The sequence below is a fragment of the Balearica regulorum genome, chromosome 3 (assembly GCF_011004875.1).
Source record: "Balearica regulorum gibbericeps isolate bBalReg1 chromosome 3, bBalReg1.pri, whole genome shotgun sequence".
Classification (NCBI taxonomy): Eukaryota; Metazoa; Chordata; class Aves; order Gruiformes; family Gruidae; genus Balearica; species Balearica regulorum.
In genome coordinates this window covers 87,671,230-87,695,459 of record NC_046186.1, presented here as the reverse complement: position 1 = coordinate 87,695,459, position 24,230 = coordinate 87,671,230, and the positions used below count along the sequence as shown (strand labels likewise).

General features: G+C 43.1%; 1 protein-coding gene across 1 annotated transcript in view; it reads right to left on the bottom strand.

The window, feature by feature from the left end:
- Positions 1-9,146: 9,146 nt before the first annotated feature.
- KIF26B (kinesin family member 26B) overlaps positions 9,147-24,230 on the bottom strand; it is a 302,521-nt gene continuing 287,437 nt past the window's right edge. The window contains exons 13-15 of the mRNA XM_075748827.1: positions 19,297-19,499; positions 17,795-17,945; positions 9,147-16,218 (exon numbers count right to left, since the gene is read on the bottom strand). Coding sequence (XP_075604942.1) covers positions 16,070-16,218; positions 17,795-17,945; positions 19,297-19,499 — 503 coding nt within the window. The 3' untranslated portion in view covers positions 9,147-16,069. The remainder of the gene's footprint in view (positions 16,219-17,794; positions 17,946-19,296; positions 19,500-24,230) is intronic.

Below are 24,230 nucleotides of genomic sequence, written 5' to 3'. Positions count from 1 at the left end.
TCTTTGCACAGACATCATGTTTCGGCCTTCAAGAATAATATCTGTCAATTTTTTCAGGTGGTATCAGCTTGCTAAGACAAAGATGCTAAAGTCAGAGAGAGAGGCAGACTGAAACATTACCTGTAATGCTGTCAGGCTTGCTGCTTGCTTCCAGCAGGTCAGAGCCTTTTCCAGTACCTTTTGGAAAGTAATGGTAATTGGGGTTAATCACAAGGTTTAGAAATAGATTTGTAGTTACTTTTGATTTGTAACTATCCTTTAAATTAGTTGTGCTTAGAAGGACCATTGCATTGTAGTATGTGTTTGGAAGAGAAGCAATACCAACACACAGGAATTATACAATTTTGCTGAGAATAATTGATACCAGTTGAACAAAACACCTGTCTTAAAAAAACAAAACCAAACAAAACAACGAATGGTGCTGTTTCTTTAAGCATGGTGTAATTCTCCATATCCATACCCTCAAGGTGTGCTGGCCTGATGTTGGAAATAAACCTCTCTGGGTCCTTAGCAAACAGAACTCACAGTGCATAGCAGAGGTAGCAGAAAGTAAAAACACTCATGAGAAAATGCAGTGACCCAAGTTTGTAGAGCTGTGACTTCCTTGAGTGTATCAACCTGTGTGTGGAGTTGTGCGTGCGTTTATACCAGCAAAACTCTCCCACCACTCAGCCCTTTCCCTGCTTCTCGCTGTAACGCTGTTCTATGATGGCTAGGGTTTTTTAGCTAGCTTTTCTTAGACTTGTTATTTTTTAACACAGCATATTTATGAAATACAGAGGCTATTTCCCCACACAGTATATTGCAAATAGTCCCTGGCCACTGCAAGGCTCTTAATGAACAGAGTTCTGTTTTTTTCACAGAGGTTGTGCCAATTATGAGGATTTTTTTTTCCCCCCTGATTCAGAATTAAATCTCCCATAAGACAAAGAGAAGAAGGAAGGTCTTATGGCTATGTTCTGGCTTGGCTTCTCCATTGCACCAGAAACTGTGCCTGACCTTGGGCAAATCAGCCAGGGCTGATTATTGTGGGATGCATGGGATGGAATGGCATCATTGTATTTTCTTTTAATTACAGGCACTGCCTGAGAGTTCCTCCAAAACTGAGTTGCCACACATGGACAGAGGGCTCTGGGCTGCCCCTGCCTCAGCCGTGCCTCCTCCACATAGAGAAAGTTTTGGTCTCCACATACAGCACTTCAGAAAAGTCTAAAGCACAGTCAAAAAATACCAAGCAAATTCTTTTGGGTATTTCCGACCAAAGCCATGTTAGAGCTACTTTTTTTTTTCCTCCTTCTTTTCAAATGGGTATTTTCTCTTTCCTGTCAGTGCACATTTTCCCATACAAAAGTTCTTTTCTTTTTCATTTCTGATATTACAAAGCTATTCAGCCTGAAAATACATTTGAGATGGCTGTTTTGTAAAGTGTTCCCTACAAGAATATCTAAGTGTGTATTTTTCCTGCTCTAAGCATAAAAAGTGCACCTTACCTGGAAGTCTGCAGTCTGCTATTCTTGCCACTCAGCACTGTGGTTTCCATTTTTCCCCACAATAGTGATGTGTAAGCCATGCCTATATGACCCCCATTAGTATTTCATGGGGAAAGTTCAATGTTTTTATTTGCTCTGCATTTGTGATCAACATGGACAAATCAATTCTAATTCCATCATTCTTTAGACTTTTTGTAGGTTTTAATAAGGACCTTAGAGATTCCTTCCCCCCAAAAAAAGAATAACTCAGGCTTAGTAATTAGGCTTCATACAGTCACTGCTCACACAGAGGAACCTAACAAGTTCTTTATAGTTCCCAGGAGACCAATTAACCTTCTTTTAAATATATCTCTATATAGCTACAGAGACAGGCACACACAGAAATGCACATACACACAAGCTTTTCAGTAGTCTCAGACACTCCAGCTCCTTGTTAACCAAATTCTGATGGGGCTCACAGCAAGACAGCAGTGCTGAAGCATCCTGCCTGAGTCCTTTTTAACTCCAAAGATGCCTAAATCAGGACAGAGCACAATCTCTTCTTCTGATTTCCTTGCTCCCAGAACAGGAGAAAGGGCATAATCACACAGCCTCTTCTTTGCTTAAAGTTCCCCTCCATCTCCTGGGCTCAAGCAGGCAGCACTTGCTGATTTCCTTACCTGTAGCTAAGGAGCCTGCTCCCCATCTCTGTTTCAGCTAAGGGCTGATCTAGTGGAGCTGACAAGACTGGAGGAAAGAGCAGTGTTTTCTTCCTCCACCCCTCCAATTCAGCAGCTCTGATTCCCAGTCCCCAGAGACTCTGAATAGGAAGGTGGCAATTTAACAGAGTTCTTGGAGGAAAACTGCACTTTAAGTCACAGGTGATTCCTCTTGACAATTCCACTTGACTTTCAGAGCAGGAGCCAGGAGACAGTAATAGAGAAGGGCGTCTGATGAGAAAATTAGCAAAGCTCCACTCTTCCCCTCCCCCAAGCCCTGTGCTCTGCTCTGTGCCATACTTGCCTGTTTACTTTTAATGAAGCCTTTTTAGTGTTGCCTTCCTGTTGTAGTAGGCACCAGGTGTGGTGCTGAGCATCCTATGATGAAACAGGTAGAGGAGAGGTCTTGCCTGATCCTCCTTGCGCTGTCCCTTGCCGAGCTGGGGACACCCAAGTGATGTGTCGCAAAGTCAGGGAGCTGCCATCCCTCACAGTGGCAGCAGCACACTGCAGGAGCCCGCAGTAAAGGATGGAAAGGCTGTTGTGCTCTTGGGAGAGAGTTGCAGGCACCACACCACCGCAGGGAGGGATTGGTCTCCATACCTTTAGTGGTAGCCATACAGCTGAGGGACAGCCGGTGGTCTGGGAACTGGAGCAGCAGAGATGGTGGCGACTGTGTGAAAGGGAGCAGTCGCTGCTGGGGGTTTGCTTCTGCTTCTCCTGGGCAAGCCCATTCTCCCGTTTGGATGCAAGGGCCCTTGTACTTCAGTCTCCTTTTCAAAGTCACGTCAAGCTCTGGGGAGAAAGTTTTCAGTGAGATTCTGGCAATGTCTGGATTTCTGTTTTCTTTAATGGCATTAACATCTTGTACCCATCTTATACCCTATGTAGGATCGTATACCCTATACAGGACTGTGATCAAAATACCATTACTGGGGAGTGATATTCCCCATCATGCTAACAGGAATGCTGGATGAGGGCAATTCTCTGTCACAAGTTGGGAATTTTAATTTCTGAACATCTGTGGCTGAATGCACCAGTAAATAACGGCATTTTAAAAGGTCAATGTAATGAGAGTATAAAAAGAAAATTTTTTTCACCCCTACCAAATGTTTTCTGTGGGGACTGTTATATAATTTGTGAAACATAGACAAAAATCTGATTTTTGTATTTTCTGCAAAGACCAGAGGAATGCTGATCCCAAGTCTGGGATGGGGCAGCCTGCCAGCCACCATGCAAGGATGCCACCTTGCTTTCTGGCTGGCAGATGGGAAGATGGATAAAAATCCTTTAGATGGACATTATCCAAGTTAATTTCATCAGAGCTCCAAAGCTCTTCATGGAATCCATGTAATGTCACTGTGATACACCCAGGCCACAAAGCTGTTCATTTTACTATTCAAATCTGAAATCTTGGCAAAATGTACCCTTCCATTGTCGTGGAGAAACTCATCAAGAGACCAACATCTTTCCTGCTGTGGAACAGCCCTTTGAAATCTGCTGCTAAGTCACAGGAAATGATGGTTATTGGGCAGTGGAAGCAAGGAGCTTGTCCTGTGCATGCACTGGGAAAAGGCCAGTTTGCTGACAAGCCCCTGGTTGGAGTTCGCAGAGCTGCAGAAATGTCATGGGTTTAGAGCTCTGCCAACTTACAGACTCGATCAAATCTAGCCTATGACCCAGACGGGCTTTAACCTGGGCCTCTTGCCTCTTGACCAAGCTCTGTCAGAAAGTAATTTAGCTGGGCAGTTATCTCAAGTCAGACAAGAGCCAAGTGAGGAGGTGAGGGAGGCAAAGGCAGACATTTTGTTCCTCCTGCCTGATGGGACGCCTTCAGCGAACACCTTTCCTTTACGTGTGGGGAATGCAGTGATGTGCCAAAGCCAACTCTAGAGCATATTGCATTTTTCACAGTACAGGAGCAAAAGGTTCCTCGGGGCCCTTTTTGAGGCCCTCCACCTTGCGCTGCAGTCGGTGTTTCATGAGCTGCAGGGCATCTCTCACCTCCCCGCTCTGCACCAGAAGGACACGGTGCCTTGCCCACCGTCCCCTTCGTGTCCTGCTCTGCCAGTGATGGAGCCTCCCATCAGGGGCAATGGCCCTTGAAGCTGTTGAGATTTTACCCTTGTAAAAAGATGTCAAGTGTCCAGCTTCTGTTGGGATGAGAGGAGGGAGGGAAGAGAGAGCAAAAAGCTCTATTAAAAAAAAAGAAAACGAACAAAACTCACAACAAAATAATTATTTCTGAAGTGGCATGGAAGATTTTAGCTTGCTGCTCCACTCATGGCAAGTGTCGGAGAATAACAGATAAGCAGGAAAAGTCTTCAACTACTACGTTGGCTTTGGACCATGGCAGCTTTTTCGTGCCTGTCACTCCCTGGTGCTGGCTGAGCCAGGCCAGCCCTGGCACCGTCCGCCCTCCCCCAGACCCCTGCATGGGGGTTGCAGTGAGTCGGGCTCAGCTGTCACTGCCATTTTGTGGAACAGGGCTTTGCAGCCTGGGGCCTGGGGATGCCCGTGGAGGGGGGAGTTTGCAAAAGGCACCTGAGGAAACCGATCCTTGTTGACATTAGGCTTGAATTCCCTCTACCATCTGCAACTCCCATGAAAAAAGTTTAAGTGGTTTGCCAGATGACAATGGTGGAAACCCTGAATTACCTGAGGCCCGCAGATGGTCCCAGGCAGAGAAGGCCAGGCTTGGCACATGTGCCCCTGTGCCAGCCTTCACCCGGCCCTGCCACACACCTCAGGTGCTGTATGAATGCTCTCATAGCGAAACCTCACTGCAGGAAGCCTCTGGCAGCGAGTGGGCCAGCTCCTGGCCAGACGGTGCGGCCTCGCAGCCAAGCGAAGCTTCTAGGCTCTGGTCAGGTGTGATTTCTTAGAGAAATGAGTTTACAGCTTTCCCATCTGAAACACTTTGGTTATTTTGGGTTTAATTATAAGTTACCTCAATGTGTGCTTAAAAAAAAAAAAAAAAAAAAAAAAAAAAAGGCCTACTCTGCCTTGCCCAGGGAAGAATTTCTAGGGTCACAGAGGGAATTTAAAGCTCAAAGGTTTACAGTCCCAGCAAGATAAGGCAGTGTAACAGCCTCCACACTTTATGGTGCTAGATATGAAGAGGTCAAAACAGCTTAGCATGAGGGTCAATTTTACACAAAGTTCCTGTTTGAGGAAGGGAAAAAAACCCACCCCAAATCTTCATAGCTAGCTTTGACATAACCCCTATTAGATTATAGGGGTTTGAGCTGATTTGGGGTTTTTTTGCCTCGCCCCAGTGGGTTTTCCATTTCCAGTGTGACAGCAAAATGACTCCCAAAATGAGACTGTGGAAGTATTTCAGTGCCCCAGTACTTTCACCCTAACTGCATCCTCACCAAAGATTTCAGGTGCGAAGCCTTCTTGCTAGGCTAGGGGTTTATTTAGTATGCACATAGTGTGTGTTCCGGTGACTGATCCACTCTGCAGAGCACTTCATGTCACTGCAATGCTAATTGTCAAGCAGACTAGAATTGCTGCTCCTATTGTTTCGGCCTCACCAGCAGAAAGAATAGAGTCCGATGGATGTGAAGTCTGCAATGCCGAGGCTTAGAGGCTGTCCAGAAACTTTTCTGTGGATTTCACAGCTTCTTAATGGCTTTACATATAACCTTCAGAAATGTTCATTGAGCCTCTGGAAACTCAGGGCAGGTGCGAGTCTCAGCTACCCCAGCCCCTGGGGCACCAGCCGCAGGACAAGGAGCTGAACTGTTACATTTCTCACTATTCATGTAATTGTGATACCTTCCATCGTCCTTGGAAATTAGGAGAAAATTATGCTTACAGTGTCTTGCTTGGCTCCCGTGGTGTTGCTTGCAGGATATTGTGAGGTTTCCATCAAATATGCTTTAAGAACAGGCAGCTTGCTCTTTAAAAAAACCAACAGGGCTGTAAACCTTCCTGCAGCTGCCATAACTCTCTTCATAGTTGTGTCCCTGGGCATCCAGCTAAAGCACAGAGATGGGATGAGCTGGGCCACTGTGCATGGATGAGCACTGAGAGACAAGGACGGTGAAAGCACTGCTATTCCTTCAGCGCCACTGGGCATTCTTGTTTCAAGCAAGCTCCAAGGGGCATTTTGCAAGGGGCACGGGGCATCCAATGGCACTGGTGTGGAGGAGCCTGTAGAGCACAGCCCAGCGAGCAGGGTGGCTTGTGCAGTCCCTCCCTCTCTGCTTTATTGTGACTGCAATGAGCAATTCATCTTTTGACAAACTAAATATAGGAAAATGTGAAGGTTTCTGCCCATCTCCCTGGTTTCCCACCATTCAGAGAATGAAGCTGAGCAGGGATGAGACAGGGACAAGGACAGTCCCTGCTCCTTTTAAAGCAAGTGACAATGTTCCTCCATCGCTGGAGGTGTGAGACTTCTTCTATGCAGCAAGCCCCGAGTCCCACACACCGCACCCATGTGTCTGGCTGCCTCTGGGTCTCTAAGAGATAGAAAAGGAAATAGGGTGTGTGCCAAATGCACACAGCTGCATACATTTGGCTGCCAGTTGGCTGGCATGAAACCTGCAATCTGACGCAGAGCATGTGTGCCAAACCTATGCAATAAGCATCCACAGAAGAAACACACGTAAACATATATGAAAATGAATGCAGATCTTTTCCCTAGACAAGTGTCCATTGGGGATGGACCATTTTTGGCCATGTTAGAGCTTTTCCTAGGGCAGCACTTGCCAGGGTTGCTCTTCAAGGGAGAGTGGGTAGGACCTCCAAGCCACCTATGTGCTTTTGGAGGTTATGAAAGTGGTCTTTGAGCAATGTAGAGCATTTGTGTGGTCACAGCCAGTATAGCGTTGCTCAGTGGTTAAATAGCAGATGTCACCCTCCAAAACTGCCAGATTGGCAACTGTCAAGAATACTAACAGATATCATAAAACATAAAATCCACTCACAGATGGCCTCTTTCTAGAGGAACTAAACATTAATTTTTATGTTCATCTGAGAGACTGTGAGCTGAATTTTCTTGTTCCCCTCTCTCCTCAGCAGCTTCCAGGCAGCTAGTGCTGCCAACCAAAATGAATGTGAGGTCCCAGGAGCCCCAATGCTTTGCAGGCAGATGTGGGAGAGGAACCAGCTTTTCAACTACTTCCCCTTCTCCTGGTTTTCCAGTAGTTGGGGAGCTTGTTCAGAACTCCATAAGGAGACGGAAGCTGTCAGGTTCTCACGCTAAACCCACTTATGATTTTTTTGTTTGGCAAGTTATTGGCATCAAAGACAAGGCAAGACTTGGTCATGTCTGGGTCATTAGTTTAAAAGAGGTATCAACAATTTCAAGCAGGTCTCATAAAGACACCAGCCTTTTGCCAGGTGTGAGCCACTGCTTTTGCTCCGCACTCAAAACCTTTCCTGGCAGTCTTGCCCCAGACCTGAGGTTTGTAGCATTGAGGTCTGTAAGGCTTCAGAACTGGCAAAGAGTGAATTGATTTTGTTTTCAGCTCATGTAGAGCTCCTCACCATCAGTTCTGCCTGAGACAAAGTCTAGGACTTGTGCTAACCCATTTTTCTCTGTTTTTTGTCACTGTAAGGCACTTCGGGCTCTTTAATACTGATGTGGCTGCATGATAACAGCAATGAAGATAAATTGCCTCAAAAATAGGCAATAAGCCTTTTAGCTCTTTCGAGCAAATCAGAGCTATTCTGAACAGCCCACAGACGAAAGAAATGGCCGTTTATCTTCATTTACAGCTACTGTGGAGAGGCACCAGCATGCAAATGCACTGGCCCAGGGGCAACAGCTAAGGTAGTACTGGACTCATAGGGTTTGCTGCTGGGAGAGGACAAATGAGGAGAAGCTCCCTCCTCCCCATCATTTCACTATGCGTCAGCCTTTGCCTCGGCAGCCACCTTGCTATTTTCTGTTTGGAACAGCTGGTCACTGTAGTTGACTGCATCACCTGCCAGCGTGACTGCTAGCTCTGCCACCGAGCTGGTATCATAGTGAGATAGAAGAAAGGACTATTTTAAATGCAGACCAAAGTGTCAACCAAATATTTAGACACCTAGCACACTAAAATGTCCCTCCTAAAGTAGGGCATATAAGAGACTCATCTGCCAGCATATGATATGTCTTCAAGGAGATTTTTAAATCATTTCCTTTTTTCTCTTCCCCACAGGAGATAAGACTTGTTGTTTTCTTCCAATGGAAAGAGCACAGAAGCCTTATCGGGGCTTACCCAAATGCCAAGGGACATCTGAGATTTGCCCAGAGAGCTAATTCACATCTGGGCCTGCAAGCGAGGCGCTTTCTTAATTATCAACAGGGAACACCACAAATGTGAGCAAAAGGCAAGCAGATATTGTGTACACTTTAGCAGAGGTTCAGGGTTTAGCTGAACCTGCCACCATTGCCTCTCTGAGGGACAAGCACGTCTTGAGTAATGGACACAAACTCTTTTCATTAGTCTTACATTGTGTTATAAACCTGCATGGCAGCCAAGGAAAATCCAACATGGTTGTCAGAGGTGATAAAAAAAATACACTTCTAAAATTTTTAGCATTTGTTTGGTGTCCACTTGCTCACAGTTGCAGATGGAGCAATCCCTGCTATTACAGGGAGGCGCGCATGCATAACCAGCGTATGGAAAAACCCAACCATTTCAGGGCCCGTGACTGTGTTTTCTTTCTGTTTCTGGACACCAGCAGGGGAGCAGTTAATGGTGTTATGCTTGGTTGTTATGTTTCTGTCACTGCTATCAAACCCTGCAATTCCTTATTGTTGTTTTCTGGTGAATTTGCTTCTCAGTAATACTCGCTTGGTAGAACCCCTTTGGTTGTTTTATTTTCAGGTTTGACCTTGCCCCCTCCCACTATTATAATAGCACATCCTCTTGTGGGTCGAAAGCACCTTCTTCTCTGCCATTTCATAAATGTTCTCATCCAAAGTGAAATAGTCAGGAGGAGGAGGCAGATATATTGGTAAGATAAAAGTAAACATTTAATGCCACTATAGTTTGATTTTTTTTTTTCCAGACATCATATTTTTGACAATGTTTCACACCTCAGATACCACAAAAGGGATATTTTTTTAGCCAGCAAACAATAAACTTTACAATTTTAATGGCAAAAGGCTCAATGCATTTGTTGACCGACTTGGAAATGGCTGTGGCTTTCCACATTTTGAACTGGTCCTCATGCTCTTCTTTCTTTTTCTTTTCTTTTTTTTTTTCCCTCATAAAATTTAGTTGATAAAATATATATATCTACTACTGAGACATCCTCTTCTGGAATTACCCACTCGTGGGACCAGTGTAAGTTCTGTATCCATCAGTTTGTCTCCTCCTTAGCCCTATTTTATACCACTGTTATAATGAGAAAGAATGTAGCCACGGACAGAGTGAAATGGATTTAGCAAACATACACTTCAATGCATAGCACTTAGATAAGCATTTCCAACCATGATGTGTAAATAAATTATAAAATACAAGCAACTCTATAAAACAAGAACATCCTGAGTTTACAAATAAATTATATCCTTCATACATAGAATATGATGTGGATGTTAGTAACCAGCAGTTTCAGCTATGAGAGGGAAAGAAGTGAAACTTAGAAAAGTTAGTATCTATGCATACATAAAACATATATGTATGTGTGCTATATGTAGATACTCACACACATACATATACAATATAGAGGGTGAATACATCCATATCTATAGTATATAGAGAATATGTAATATAGCTGAAACTGCCTCAAGCACCATTTTATTACCATTATTATAAAGTTTGCTCAATACTCAAGTAGGACCACTCAAAGTAAGATGGTTTGGGTTGTGTTTTATTTCCTGTCCAGGAGGTTTTTTGAAGGTGGTTTGAAATATTATAGATGAATGTTACTATTTCACTTTCAGCCCCTCCATTCTTTGCAGAATCATCATGCCCTTTGTGACCTTCAAAATGTTGCATAAGTGAGCACAAGTCTGCTGTCAGTGAAGCTGGTGGCAAAATCCATATTGAATTCAATGGGGTTAGGATAAGGGTGCTACATTTTCAAGGGAAAAGGATCTTTTCTTTTCTTTTCTTTTCTTTTCTTTTCTTTTCTTTTCTTTTTCTTTCTTTTTTTTTTTTTTTTTTTTTTTTTTTTTTGAAAGCTTGCTTGAGAAGGAGAAAGAAGGAAAGATAAAGACAATAATAAAATGGTTTATTATTTCCAAGAGCATGTATGGAAGCTCAGATAACCCTGGGATGAGTGCACAATAAATGCAAGAGATAGAGATTATTAACTTTGCATTGACAAATCATTCACAGTTTTGTTTGCCATAGTTATTTGGAAACCTGTTTCGAATCTTGCAATAGCTGGCGACGGCCAGCCTTGTGTCTCCAAAAACTGCTGGGTGTCACCAATGCAAAAGCCTATGGAGTAACAAAACAAAGACCATGAGGACATCAGGATTAAGCAAGGTATGTCGCTCATCAGTGGATTTGAGAAATAGCACCTGTCTATATGGTCATCATCTCCTCCTATCAGTATTTAGTGATACGAACACTTTGATCTCTGCAGTGAGCTAGTGCATCCCTGATGCTGTGCAACCATCCCTCCCATATGAACTGGCATCAGAGGGTCACTCAACCTCTGGTTTATGAGAATCGTATTTACTTTAGGCAGTACTTTGCAATGCAGAAGCTTAAAGTCACAATTTTATAACTATTAGGACTAGACAGAAAGCTTTATCTCATGAGGAGCTAAGAGTCCAGGCTTTCAACTGATGTAACTACGCTCATGCATATGCAGAAATTGTTGCATTTAACAGCCGCGATTGTAAGATATCTTGCCTTAAATTCATGACACCCTGAAACACAGAGTAGTTCATTCGGATTACTTTTACAGGCTTTAACATTTCAATGACAGCCTCTCCATGGGAATTGTAGCAACTTAGCTTTGTAGTCTGAAGAACATGGGGAAGAAAAGAAGCTTTAAAAGAAACCTTCGAAAGTGTTTCAAGCATAAGTTTTCCCTATAGTGTTGCATAAGTCAGCTTCATCTTGGTGAATGCAAAGAGAAAGGTTTTATAGGTATTCCTTGGAGGAGGAAGGGGAGTATGTTGTTGCAATTTGTGAACAGCTATGCCACCTCCCCACAATAATGGGGGCAGAAGTGTCTCTCTCAGGCTGTGTACATATACATTCATCTGTATGTATATACAACCCTCTATTTTCACAATTATTTTTAGCTCAGAAAAAAAATGTGCAACAAAATCACAAACATTTGTAAAAGGCAATGTTTGCTAAAGAGTCCAGACACTTCATCTGTCATAAAATTTGAATTCCATGCCACAGGTAACAGTTGCTATTTTAAGACAAACCATATTATTGAGATAAATGAAAAAACCAAAACCAAAACCAAAACACTTCAAGATGGACTGAATCTATCCTGTAGGCAAGCTTGGACATGATGTGCGTTACTCCCAGCATCACTCCCAGCTTTCTGCCTCTGTAATTGCCATGTTCAGAGACGAAAGAAAAAAATGTCAGTATGTACCTTTCATCCTTTTCGGTACATTATCTGCAGCTCTCACTTAGCTTTGGGTCAGAGGATCATGCCATTGCCATTTCCCAGTTACTATTTTATGTAGCTGCAAGTTTCAGAAGTTACATTGTATGGCAGTGGGAATCTTCCAAGCCTGGATGGAAGCCAGCAGGTGTTCAGTGACAGCCCTGTGCATGGCAAATGAGGGGGTATCAAGTAGGTAAGAGGAACACATTCTTCAAACTAGCAGCACAGTAAATACCCAGAAATGGCAGGTGGATTAATACTCCTGTTCCTTGCAACTGGCTTTACGCTGCTACAACTCTCCTTTTAACACAATTGTTCCTCAGTTGTACCAGCGCAGATGAGAGGTTTGCTTCCTTGCCTTTCTGTGAAATAATACTTCTGATTGCCTAGATCTGAATGAATTGACAAGAAATCGTTTTGAGGCAAATGCAGGGCACGCACGGCAGGACAAATAGCGCCTGTCATTATGACAAACACACCAGGAATTGGGGCTTTCCCACACCCTTGAGGATACGAAGTGACCCAGCGCACCAGAGTCGGTGGGTGTGCGACCGACCCGTGGCTTTCTGCCCGCTGTGAGACCCCATGCAGACCAGTGGGATGTCTGAATTCAGACCACAGCCAAACTCTCCAGTCTACGGTTTCACATGAATTTGTGGTTATAAAGCGAGTTCTGTCCCTTGCGTAAACAAGGTTCACGTATGCCAAGAGGAGGAGTTCTCAGAATGAAGCCCAAACCGCCCCAGCTGCCCGTGCCCGAGCGCAGCAGTGGGGCTGCGGAGCAGTGGTGGTAGTCTGCCGCCGTTACGCCACTCGACAATGAAGAACTGTGATCTCCTGTTACACACGCGAACAAAGAATTAACCTTCAAACCTGATTACATTAACATTGCTGTTTCCTACTAAAGCTGTCCCAGGGAAATAAGATTGATTTCTGAATATGCAAATGATTAAGCAGTCCATTCACGTTGCTCTTGAGTATTTTAGGCAACTTGAAGCTTTATAAAAATTCACATTAAAAACAGCATTATGCTGGCAATTGCTAAAGAATGGGACTTCCTGGATGACTTGCAGAAGTGTATGGGTCTTCTGTAAAGTCCTGCCTATCGTAGACTAACATCAATTTCGTAATAAGGCCCTGATGCTTTTAATTATATATTTGAACTATAAGAATATAAATTCTGAAGTAAAAAGCTATTTTCAATGAGAAAACATTTTGCAGATGTCAAATCTCCACAAATTTTCATTCCCTCTTATGCATTAAGCCACCACGATTCCCCAAAATACAATGTCAAATTTTGAAATGCACTGACAGAAAGTCAAAAAGGAGAAGATGAGTATGGATTTTAGGATACGAATATGAGTATATGATGGGAGTGTTAATGGCCACTCTAATTAAGTCCTCAGAAATAAAATATTTGTAAGGACTGTGATTCTGCTCAGTTAGTATTTTCAGTATGCCAGATTCATCCTTGATATAATACATTTGGTTTCAGGAATCAATTTTTGTCCATCATGATAAAGGCGGCAAACATATGCTCTTACTTTTTAAAACAATGGCTAGATAGACACACTTTTTGCTGCGCTTCCTAATCTACAGAAGTATCAAATCTAAAGACAATGAATGATTGAGTTAATGATACTGAGGAATAATACACATAATAGATATTTTACAATAGCTCTGAAATGTGTCCACTTGATTTACAGAAACATCACCATTTCTATGTAAGTCCCAGGCTATGTGAGAGGGCATCTCTTCATAATAAAGCATTCCATGCATGCACCATTTGCTAGGATTTCACTTTCTTTCTGTCAAGTGTGTTTACTTTTACTGTTCAGCTCGCCATTTACCATCTCACCGCAGGGGAGCATTTTGGGCTGCTTGTTTTCAAGGACAATGAAATGACCATCTTCCAGCAAACATATATTTCAGAAATGCTTAAGCTTAAAGAAGGCAACATTTAATTTCATGCGCACAACTTGGCAGAGGGGGGTTCTTACGTGGCCTGGTAGACGGGCTTAGCGCAGCGCCACAGGTGAGAGCAGTACAGGGCTACCTGCGGAGGCAGGCGAGTGAGAGACGGGAGCTGGCTGTGAAAGCCTCTCTCCTGTGTGTACGTGACCTGGCAGCACGTATCTGGGGCTCCGCGGGACTGAGCCCATAAAGAGGGATGCACCCCATATCCCAAGGGTGCTAGGTCTTCATCCAGCACAAAACAGCAGGAGGGGTTCCTGTAGCTCTGTGGGGCTGTACTGAATTCATGGGGCTCTGCAGAAAAGAGATCCTTCAACAGAACCAATATGTAACAAACGCTACTGAAATCATTACAAAGAGAAACAAAGCTAGATAATTGCATTGTTTGGGGTTTTTTTCAGAGGGTTTTTTTTGCCTTGAGAGAGGAGGGGAGAGAGATCAGATCTATGTCTTTAATACCGACTTGGAATATGTGTTTCATGATAGGAAAGTGCTGTTGAACAGACTAGAAAGTGACTTTCATATAGGACCTTTTTTCCCTCCAAATAGTCCCATAGAATGTAAGAAGGATCTTCTACAAAATCCAGTGACAAGGCTAATAGAATGAATAAAATTTGTTGTAACAAATTTTAGAGTATTAGAAGAAAATAAAACTATATAAATGTTATTTCTATCTTTTTTTTTTAACTAACCACTAGAAAATCTATTAGTATTTTTGTAGAGTTATTTTTACATTGGTACTTGCTGCTTGGGATATTGTAAGATGGCATTAATATGACAGTGCAGGTGAAAGAAGAGTTGCATTTAAGTACAGCAGTAAATTGATGCATATTGAGTATATGTTAAATGATGCTCTTATTTTCTCATAAGCAACAAGAGAGTAGCACAAATGTATGTGAGAGGAATTTTTGTGAATGGGCTTATTTCAATATAGAAGAAGAAACCTAATTCAACAAAATAATTCTTCATGCACATACATAATTAAAATGCAGATTTCACACATTTCTTTAAGAAACACAAAGGATGTTCTTTCCCACATACTGTTTTGTAGATAAAGAGGCAAACAAGTAGAACATTTGCATGTGTGCTGAGGTGCAGACCCTGGTCCTTTTTATGTCAATGTGAATTTTGCCATGGCTTCAATACTGGAGGGCTGATAAGGAAAATGCCATAGCCAATGTGCCTGAAGTGCTGTGTCCACTCTCTCGTGACTCCCATTTATTTCCAGACGTGCTGAGCTGAGCAGAGTCTGCACTTCTCAGGTACAACTGTGACTATGGACAGACTGGGCTGCCATAAAAAACCATGTTTTGCAGTGGTATGTATCAAAAATAGGCAAAGCTAAATTTTATCAGTCAGTCTCAAGAAAGAAAGACAGAATAAATCATTCGGTTTTGGACTGATAAGCATGGCAGCCCTCAACCTAAAGAGTAATTTTCCCGCAAGTTATTAGCACCAGAAAAAAGGTGTTAGGATAAAAGTGCCTCCTCATCCATAACTCTAGCCAGTGAGAATCTAAAAATACATGAAAAAGAAAACAGGTTATGGGGGTTGGATCAAATGGACAAGATATTTACTTCACGGTAATGTCACCTCTCCTCTCTCATACAGTGCAGAACCTACAGGCTGGGAAAATTACTGTGTCCTCCAGCATATAAGATGGTAAAGAACATATAAACAAACCTTACTCACTGCTAGAAATATTTTTTGTGTCATCTGGGAAAGTTGACTTTCTCTTTGAGTGGCCTTACTCTGGTAACAAGAAAAGACAGTTAACATTTATTCATATGTTGTACTGATTAGGAAATATCTCTACAAACACAAGTTACTTAGAAACAGCAAGTCTGAAATAGGAGAAAACACCAAGAGAAAAACAAGCTGTAAATACATTTCAAAAGTGTGTTTGTTTTTTTCCTTTTTCTTTTCTTGACTAGCACCATCTGTACACAATAAAGTATGAACATAAATGTTTGGATAATAAAGATTTGCAAGGCACTTAAACAGTTTTTCTGGATAGGTTTTCTTTTAATGAACCTCTCAATGGAAGTCCTACAACCACCTTTCCTCCTCCCTCAGCTAACGCAGGGAAAGAAGTGTCTTCTGCCAGCAGTTCTTATTTACAGACATGTCCTTAAATGTTCCTCAAAGTGCTCTTTTAGGCTAAGAGAATCAACAACCTTATATCTCCATTTTTCATGCTCGTCCTGGTTTTTTTAATACTACTCTTCTGTATAGTATTGCAAATCCTCATACACACAGTTGAGACTTGACTCCAACCTTCATCCTCATTCTGTTGTCTTTGGGATGCTATTCAGAAGGGAAAAGGAGGATGGCAGAGATGCGCACTGAAATTCTGTTGAGGTTCATACTTTATCGGCGTCTAGAGGTGATGTCAAAACAGGTGATCATCATGAGATGGGCCTTGCAGAAGTTGACACGGTTTTCCAAGCGCTCAGTCACACATTCCAGGGCCTCCAGGTATTCCAGAGAATCCAGCTCAAATACCTGCTCCAGATCAACTGTGGGAAAGAAAACACACAGATAGGAAAAGCAGACAAAACTCAGTGCCGGCTGGTGGGAGAGACAGAGCTAGCTCAAGTCTTCAAACCCATCAGTACTGTATACAACATTATTTCTGGCTTGCCATTGTCATTAAAAGTTGCCTTTTCTGTTTAACGGCTATTAAAATGGCACAGCAGCTTGCTGATAGTGAAAAACACTGTTAAGATCACATTAGATGCTTTCTTGAGCGATATGCTCCACCTTCCTCTCCAGAACTGCAGATGCCTTTTGCCCACACTCCAACACCCTTAAGCCAATGTTGAATGCTAAGCATGTGTTGCCTCCCTCACACATTCTGCTGACCAGAAAGAGATTTAAATAGGTGCTCTGTCCTGGGAGGACAAGTGCTTTGCTGAATTCAGAACTCGGAGCTGGAAACCAACCTCCAACCTCCTCGCTCTTCACACTACTCCCTATTCCATGTGGTTCTCACTAGACCACTCGAGTGGCAAGGGAAGGCGTACACATCAATCACTCCAAGATAGGTGTCCGTATGCTGCCAGAGACCAGCTGGGAGCGGCTTCCATGGAAGCCAAGTGTGAGATACGTTGTCTGAGCCAGTGCCTTCCATCTTATCTGGTTCCTAAGGTTTGTGCCATCCTTGAGGCTTTCTGCATTTATCACACTGGAATCAGAAGCAAAGGCATCACACAGTAAGTGGATGGCAATGTATGGCAAATTCTCTGCTCCCTTTAAATCTGTCTTTTTTACCTCTCTTCCTTAGTAGTGTTCCTGAAACATATACTGTGGTTGTTTTGCAGGATGTACCAATAATGTAGTGTTAACTTATGGCAGCTGTCAAAAGAAGAGTTAGGATGCTTTAAGAGAATGCACCAGTCGACCTCTGTTTGCCACCTAGAATTATCCTAAATAAATTGAAAATCTTTTTTTTTTCCCCTAGAACTCTTTGATATGAACTCATCTGCTTGCTAATACTAAAAAATGTTGTACAATTACTGCAGTACTCTTTATCTTTTTTCCTTTGAGATCTTGAGGTCCTTCTTCATTTGAATGTGAATGCCCTTTAAGCTCTCTGAACTTTACACATCTATAGTTATAAAAAATGGGCCAAATTCATTTTTCATGTAATCCCACTGGTGCCAAGGGACACGTTTGCTCCACAGTGTTATTTTGTGGTAGAAGAGCAGATTTATAATATTGCTCATATGTCTGAGTGATCTGAGGCCAAAAAAAAAAAAATCTCATTTTCGGGAGCTGTGGACTGAAACGCGTGAACGTTAATCTACCAATGGCGATATTCACCACTACAACGCTGTACCATTTCAACATTCAGCTCTCAGGCAAAAAGATTGTTCAGTTCTACTGTCGACATTTAATAAGAATTATAGGGACTAGTTCTAGAAATACAGTCAATCTAAAACTTGCCCTTAGGTCCTATGTCAGTTCATTTTAGTTTACAAACACAGTAGCTCACATCTCATTCTTAGCCAACATTTCTGCTCCCCTCCATCCCACCCCATGAAATAAACCAAAGGACACCTACGAGTCCAGGCAATAAAACAATGTCCTTACATTCACTTAGCCATTTATTAGGATCCAGCATCAGGTACTGTTTGGTCACCTCCAGTTCTCTCATTAACCACTCATACTTGGCCTTGACCTCAGCAATTCTCTGCTGGCGATGCTCCAGGATTTTCAGTTTGGCATTGAAACATATCACCTCCTGCCAACCAGGAAAAAGGAGCAGGGAAGGTATAGGTGAAGATGAGAAGAAATACCCAGATCCATTCAGTCAATGATCATTCAATCAATAATACTGACAATGAGCCATTTACTCGGGAAGCATATGAATTACTCCATGAAATAATCTATCATCTGTTTTATTGCTATTGTTTGGTTTTGATGTTTTCCATCAGTGTGCTTTGGAGACTTTGCAATGATAGTTAATAATAAACCATAATAATTAATAACAGGCAGCATCTTGAAATCAGATTAACTGCAGCAAAACATTTCTGGTTTTTGTCACCAGAAGTTTGGCTAAGAAAATCTAAGCTCTTGGGAGAAGGAAATCCATTGCTTGCTGCATTAAAATCCTAAATATATCTCTGTGCTTGGCACATAAGAAATGCAGTAGTCATAAAATAAGAAAACTGGTAGCAATATCAAATTTAATACATCCTTAAACAAAGGGAATATGTTATGAAAAGCTCTAGTAATTCACAATCATTAATAAAGAAGATATATTTTCTGTAAAGATATGAGGCATAGTAACAGCACAGGGTGCAGTGCTGTCTGGAGACACCGAGCCTGGCCTTCCATGACTTCTTAGTGGCAGCCATCAAAATGTGCAGTAAGCGAGCCTACGGTGAGGGCTGTGCTACCCTTGCTAGCATGGGAGCACTCCCAATACCAGAACTGTCCTGGTCTGTGTGAAGGTCTCAACACTATTCTTTCTGCCTTTTGCTCTGTAGAGAAATCTGCTGTGTGGGTGAAGTGCAGTGGAAACCACATCCCAACAAGTGACGTTTTTCTCCATACAAAATCGTATCAGAGAACTTCATCACAAACAACTTAACCAAGCGACAGGTACTAGGAAGAAAAAGTGCTTTAAAATAATAATAAAATCTATATCCACAGTTACTCTAAAACTGGTGCTATTCCACTAACTTCACTCTTCCCAACCATACCTTTACAATTTCCTGATCTTTTTGTAAATTTGGAAGCCCGAGGTTGGCAGGAACAACTCTGTTAGAGAGGAGACATTAGCTATCCTGAAAACACCATCAAAGCACTTGAGGAACCATTGCTGCCATGAAAGACAGATGTGAAGAGATGCTGAAACACAGGAACCACCAAGACTATAAACAAGGGGCAAAAATGCAAGGTACCAATGTCTGTTAGCTGTTAAGGAAAAAGGCATAACTTTTAAGTCCTAACTGCTCTTAGATGAGATAATAGCTTTTGCTGCCTGTTGAATTAACCATATACAATACTATACATTTCTGACTGCATAAACTGAATTCCCCATCTTACACCCTCCAGGAGGAGGGAGACATTACATGGATTGCACTCACCTTGCTGTCCCCACCTCGTCGCCGCTGGAGCCTCTCCACATCATCTATCTCATAGACTTTGATCTCAAAGGGCTCCCCCAGCCCCCTCTGCCCACTTCGCAGGGGCCCATCCACCCAGCGGACCCCAGGGCTGTTGGCAGGCTTCCTTGCTGGGGAAGTGGTATCAAGTGATAAAGCTGGAATAAGCCTCCGTCTCTGTGAACCTACAAATGCAGAAATTGCCATTTCATGTTAGCACATTTATTGCCTCTCCTTTGTGCTCCATCTACAGAGATGTCTACAAATTATATATATATTATATATATAATATATATTCAGCCTTCTTACACAGAAGAAAATGGAGCGGAAACCCAGGGAGCGAAAAGCCATGGAAGGTGGGGTGAGCTGTAGCTGCGATGTACTGTATCCACTCACCATGAGTCAGATCCTCACATGTTCTTTGGTGCCTGACTCCAGGATTTGATCCTCAGAGGACATATGTACTCTAAAGTTTCCAGAGCTTGGGCCTGCTTCCCTTTGCTCAGGTCTCGGTGTGTACACATATGCCAACGAAGGGCCAGAGTGGCAGGTTGGAACTGGTCTAGCTTTGCTTTCCTATCTCTTTCCCGGTGCTGGGTCTTACAGTCTAAGGATAAGCATTAGCCAGCTTCTGCATAGACCATCTCCAAGTGAGTTGTGGTTTTGTTTTGTTTTTTTTTTAATCAATCATCACAGCACAAAAGCACTTTGATAGCCAAGTTCTTTTACTATGCTGGAGTTGAGCGCCAATATACGACCACCTAGTCCTTTGCATAACACCACTGTAGGCTGGCTAGAGCCATAAAAACACTAGAGAGGACAAAACGCTTGCAGTAAGTACACCCAAGCTTGGTGGTTGCCATCAGAGTTGCATTAGCCTTGTCTCTGTTCAGCAGAATCTTCCCCTAAAACATTTCCCACTTACGCACTTACTGCAGCACTGGTGATGGGCAAGAAAGCAGCAAGAATGACAGGCTGGCAGAAGGGTTAGTCACTGTGTCTGCTTCAACACCGGTGCTCGTGCATACCCACTCTGCTTTGTAACACCAGCACAGCGCATGGGAGCACTGCAATAGCTGAAAATGTACCATGGTTGATAAAGCCTATGCCATATGGAAAGCATATGCCACGTGAGTTGCCAAGTCAGGGTCTAAGGTAAAGCAAGGGAGAAAAAAATACGCCACTGGCCTGATGGCAGTTGTACGGAAGTTGAGAATACGGTTTGTTGGGAGAAAGAACAGACACGCACAAAAAAGAAAAACAACTGGTTACATTTCCGTGCTTGGTTTAGTAGAATCAGGGCAATGGCGGGGTTTAAAAAAAAAAAAAAAAAAAAAAAAAGGTTTGTAGCTGACAAATCCTGCAGGATCTCCCCTAGGAGACAGCAGGAATAGAAGGCATGGGAGAAACAGAAAATAAAAGCCGGAGCCAGCGAGTTTGAATGAAACTATTAACTGACTCTCTTGGCTGCAAGAACAAAACTGATGCCAGCAGGGAAGGGATGCAGAATGATCATGCAGATTTTATTTTAAAAACAAAATAAAATCATTTAGAGGAATCTCAAACACTACATTTATTGAAACTTGAATATAAATAGCTTCAATATGTCTGCCAACTTGATGCTTCAATGAAAACTAAAAAAAACCCCAAAACCCAACAACAAACCACCAAACCCAAAAATATCTATTGATTGCCTAGTTTTTTGATTTGCAAGTAATAAAGAATTGTCTAGTTTCGTTCATAGAAGTCTGTTTCTCTGGTGACTTTGCGAACTATCACATCTTATCCCATTGATTTCCAAGTGCAACAGTCTGTGCTAGAAACCAGCAGTTAGTAACCAGTAATTAACCTGTAAACACTAGATCTAAAATGGATGAGAACGGTCTACCTTGCTGTCTAGCTGGAAAGCCAAGCCTACAGAGCTTTTATGTGAATGCGTCTGAGATAGATAGATAACTCTATGCAAGAAAAGGAGAGCACAGCCAAGGTGGATAGACAGGGAGCTCTACAAGGCCCCTTTATACCAAATAGCCTGAGGCTGCCCATCCCGTGACACCTATCATACTTGTGTTACTACTCAAACTGTTGCCTGCAAAGGAGCCCATGCTAGAAGAAATGAAGCCTTACGAGTCCAGAGGAGGGCCACGAAGATCAGAGGGCTGGAGCACCTCTCCTGTGAGGACAGGCTGAGAGAGTTGGGGTTGTTCAGCCTGGAGAAGAGAAGGCTCCAGGGAGACCTTCTAGCAGCCTTCCAGTACCTGAATGGGGCCTACAGGAAAGCTGGAGAGGGACTGTTTACAAGGGCAGGTAGTGACCTGACAAGGGGTAATGGCTTTAAACTGATGGAGGGTAGTTTTAGATTAGATATTAGGAAAAAATTCTTCACTGTGAGGGTGGTGAGGCACTGGAACAGGTTGCCCAGAGAAGCTGTGGATGCCCCATCCCTGGCAGTGTTCAAGGCCAGGTTGGATGGGGCTTTGGGCAACCTAGTCTGGTGGAGGGTGTCCCTGCCCATGGGAGGGCGGCTAGAACTAGGTAACCTTTAAGGTCCTTCCAACCCAAACCATTCCATGATTCTATGATTCTATGAATCTATGATTCTATGATTATAAATACTAGCAAGTAGGAGTTATTTTAGACCTATTGCATCAGCAACTGGAAGTCAATGTCAGCATTCAGTGACCTTGAATGCATTTCAGTTAAGCTCTAGATTAAAATGTCTGATCAAGACAAGAATCAGATCTTGATAAAAGGAAAAGCAAGATCTGATCCATTACCATAGCTAAAAAGTGACAATGAGAGAGACAAAGTTTGGGAAGACCCCAACAAACTGCAATGCTAAGGGTGACTCTTGTCAGTGATGCTAAGGAAAGGCAACCAAATGGTGACAACAGCTGTGTACTTGAAGGGAGGTGAGAACAGGGTGACGGTTAAATTTTATTATATGCAGGGACAGATCCTGCAACGGGCTCAGCCCCTCCTGGGAAAGGAGCCCTCCACTTGCTTAGGTGTGAAAAGCACTGACTACATCCCTAGTGTCACTCAAGACCAAAAGGATTTAAGCATTAAATACTTCTAAAAATACTTTTTAGGCTTTTGGCCATGATGTCTCACAGGAGCAGTCTTTCAAATGTATAAAAGCAATCTTTGCTGCTCATCAACTTTTAGACCCAGCAACACTGACAAGCATCAGATCTGACCTCCTGTGTAATGCAGCCAAGTGCTGCTAATTCTTTTTACTTTGTGCCTCGCATTGATGGTCACGTCTACTTTCATGCCATTCCTACAGACTAGCTCCAGCATTTCAACGAAGCAGCTGAGCAGACTGGAAATTCCTTCTGTCCAGCTCTCCCATGCATGGCTGAAATATGACTAAGGCAGTGGCTTTTTCTGTGATGTTTGATTGTCTTCCTTTTTTCTTCCCTCTTTCTTTTTTCCCCACCGTGTCTGTTAACACCACCGTCTAGTGTAATGGGGCACCTTTAGACCATCCCCACTGGATAAACTGTGTCTCTGACCAGAGCCAAAGTCCAGGTTCGAGACACTCTGGGAATGCAGGTGGATGGCTCCGATTCATCTTTTGCATTTAGTTCCCATTCATATCCATTTGCCTCAATGAGAAACAGAAGCCTGCGGTCTAGAAGGAGGGCTCCAACCTGAGGCTCTGGCTAATAGCGCTTACCACTCAGTGGAGAGGCAGCGGAGGAGACAGTAGCGGCAGGAGACATGCTAACATGAGCTCATTATGTTTTTCTAGTCAGAGCTTGCGCCTGGATAGCCTGTGGGTTATCACAACAAAGCGAGGTTGCTGGCTCTCGGCACACCAGGGCAATGTGGCAGGGCCGAGCCGCCCGAGGCGGGCAGACTCACCGCTGTCCACACAGGGGCCCCTTTGGGACGCCCGCGCAGGTCTCCCTGCCCCATTACAGTGGGTACATCTGCGTGTGCGGCAGAGAAGGAAGAGGGATGTCTTTTCATCTGAGCCTTGAATGCTGACTCAGGATGATTCATCTGAGGTTTACAGCGTTTTGGGGAGAAATGAAATGAAAGAACTCTTGCATCTTTGCAGTGAGGCAAAATGGAATCTAGTTTATTCTAAGCATGCACTAATTAATAGGCTGTTTATTAGTCCAGGTACAGAAAATAATTGTGACTTTTAACAGGAGACCCTTGCCACTGACCTCTCCATTTAGCCTCTTTTTTTTTCTCATTTCACCTTAATTGGGATCAGTAAGGAGATACAGCCAAAGCAGAGCGTCAGGGTGAGTGTCACAAAGCAGTTGACAGCTTGGTCATCCGTGTCAACATTCAGACACAACAATTAAATTGTTAAAATGAATACAGGTTTCCACTTACATAGCAAATACCCATCTGAAGTCCCAAATTTATTGGTAGCACTTGATGGGGTTAGGATCTCATAAAGTTTGACTGTATAATAAATAAAATGCTTCGTAGAAATTACAACGCATCACTCCTCTACTTCCCCACACACATCTTAGGAAGACAGTGGGCAGCCCGGCAACTCAGCAGGAGCAGCTCTCAGCAGGTCCCTCCTGACTCTGCCCCACTGGCTGGGACTGGGGGAGTGTGAGCCCTGTCCAGAACACAAGATTCGCTTTCACAACAGATCTGTTGCTCTACCTTGAGCTATAGGTTAAGGTTTGGCTAGATTAAAATTAAGATAAAGGGAGTAACACAGCAGTGAAGGTGTGCAGTCTGAAAATAGGTCTGACTGAAGACTGGCACTGAAGCTACAACATACTTCAGCAAAGATAAGTCCAGAGAAGCCTTAAGGTATTAGAAACACAGACCAAGCCAACTAGGTATGTAAGGGTAACTTTAAGGATAAGAAGACTCACTGACCTCAGCAAAATTGCCCAACTGCATGAGGATGTGTGCTCATAAAAGTATGCGTT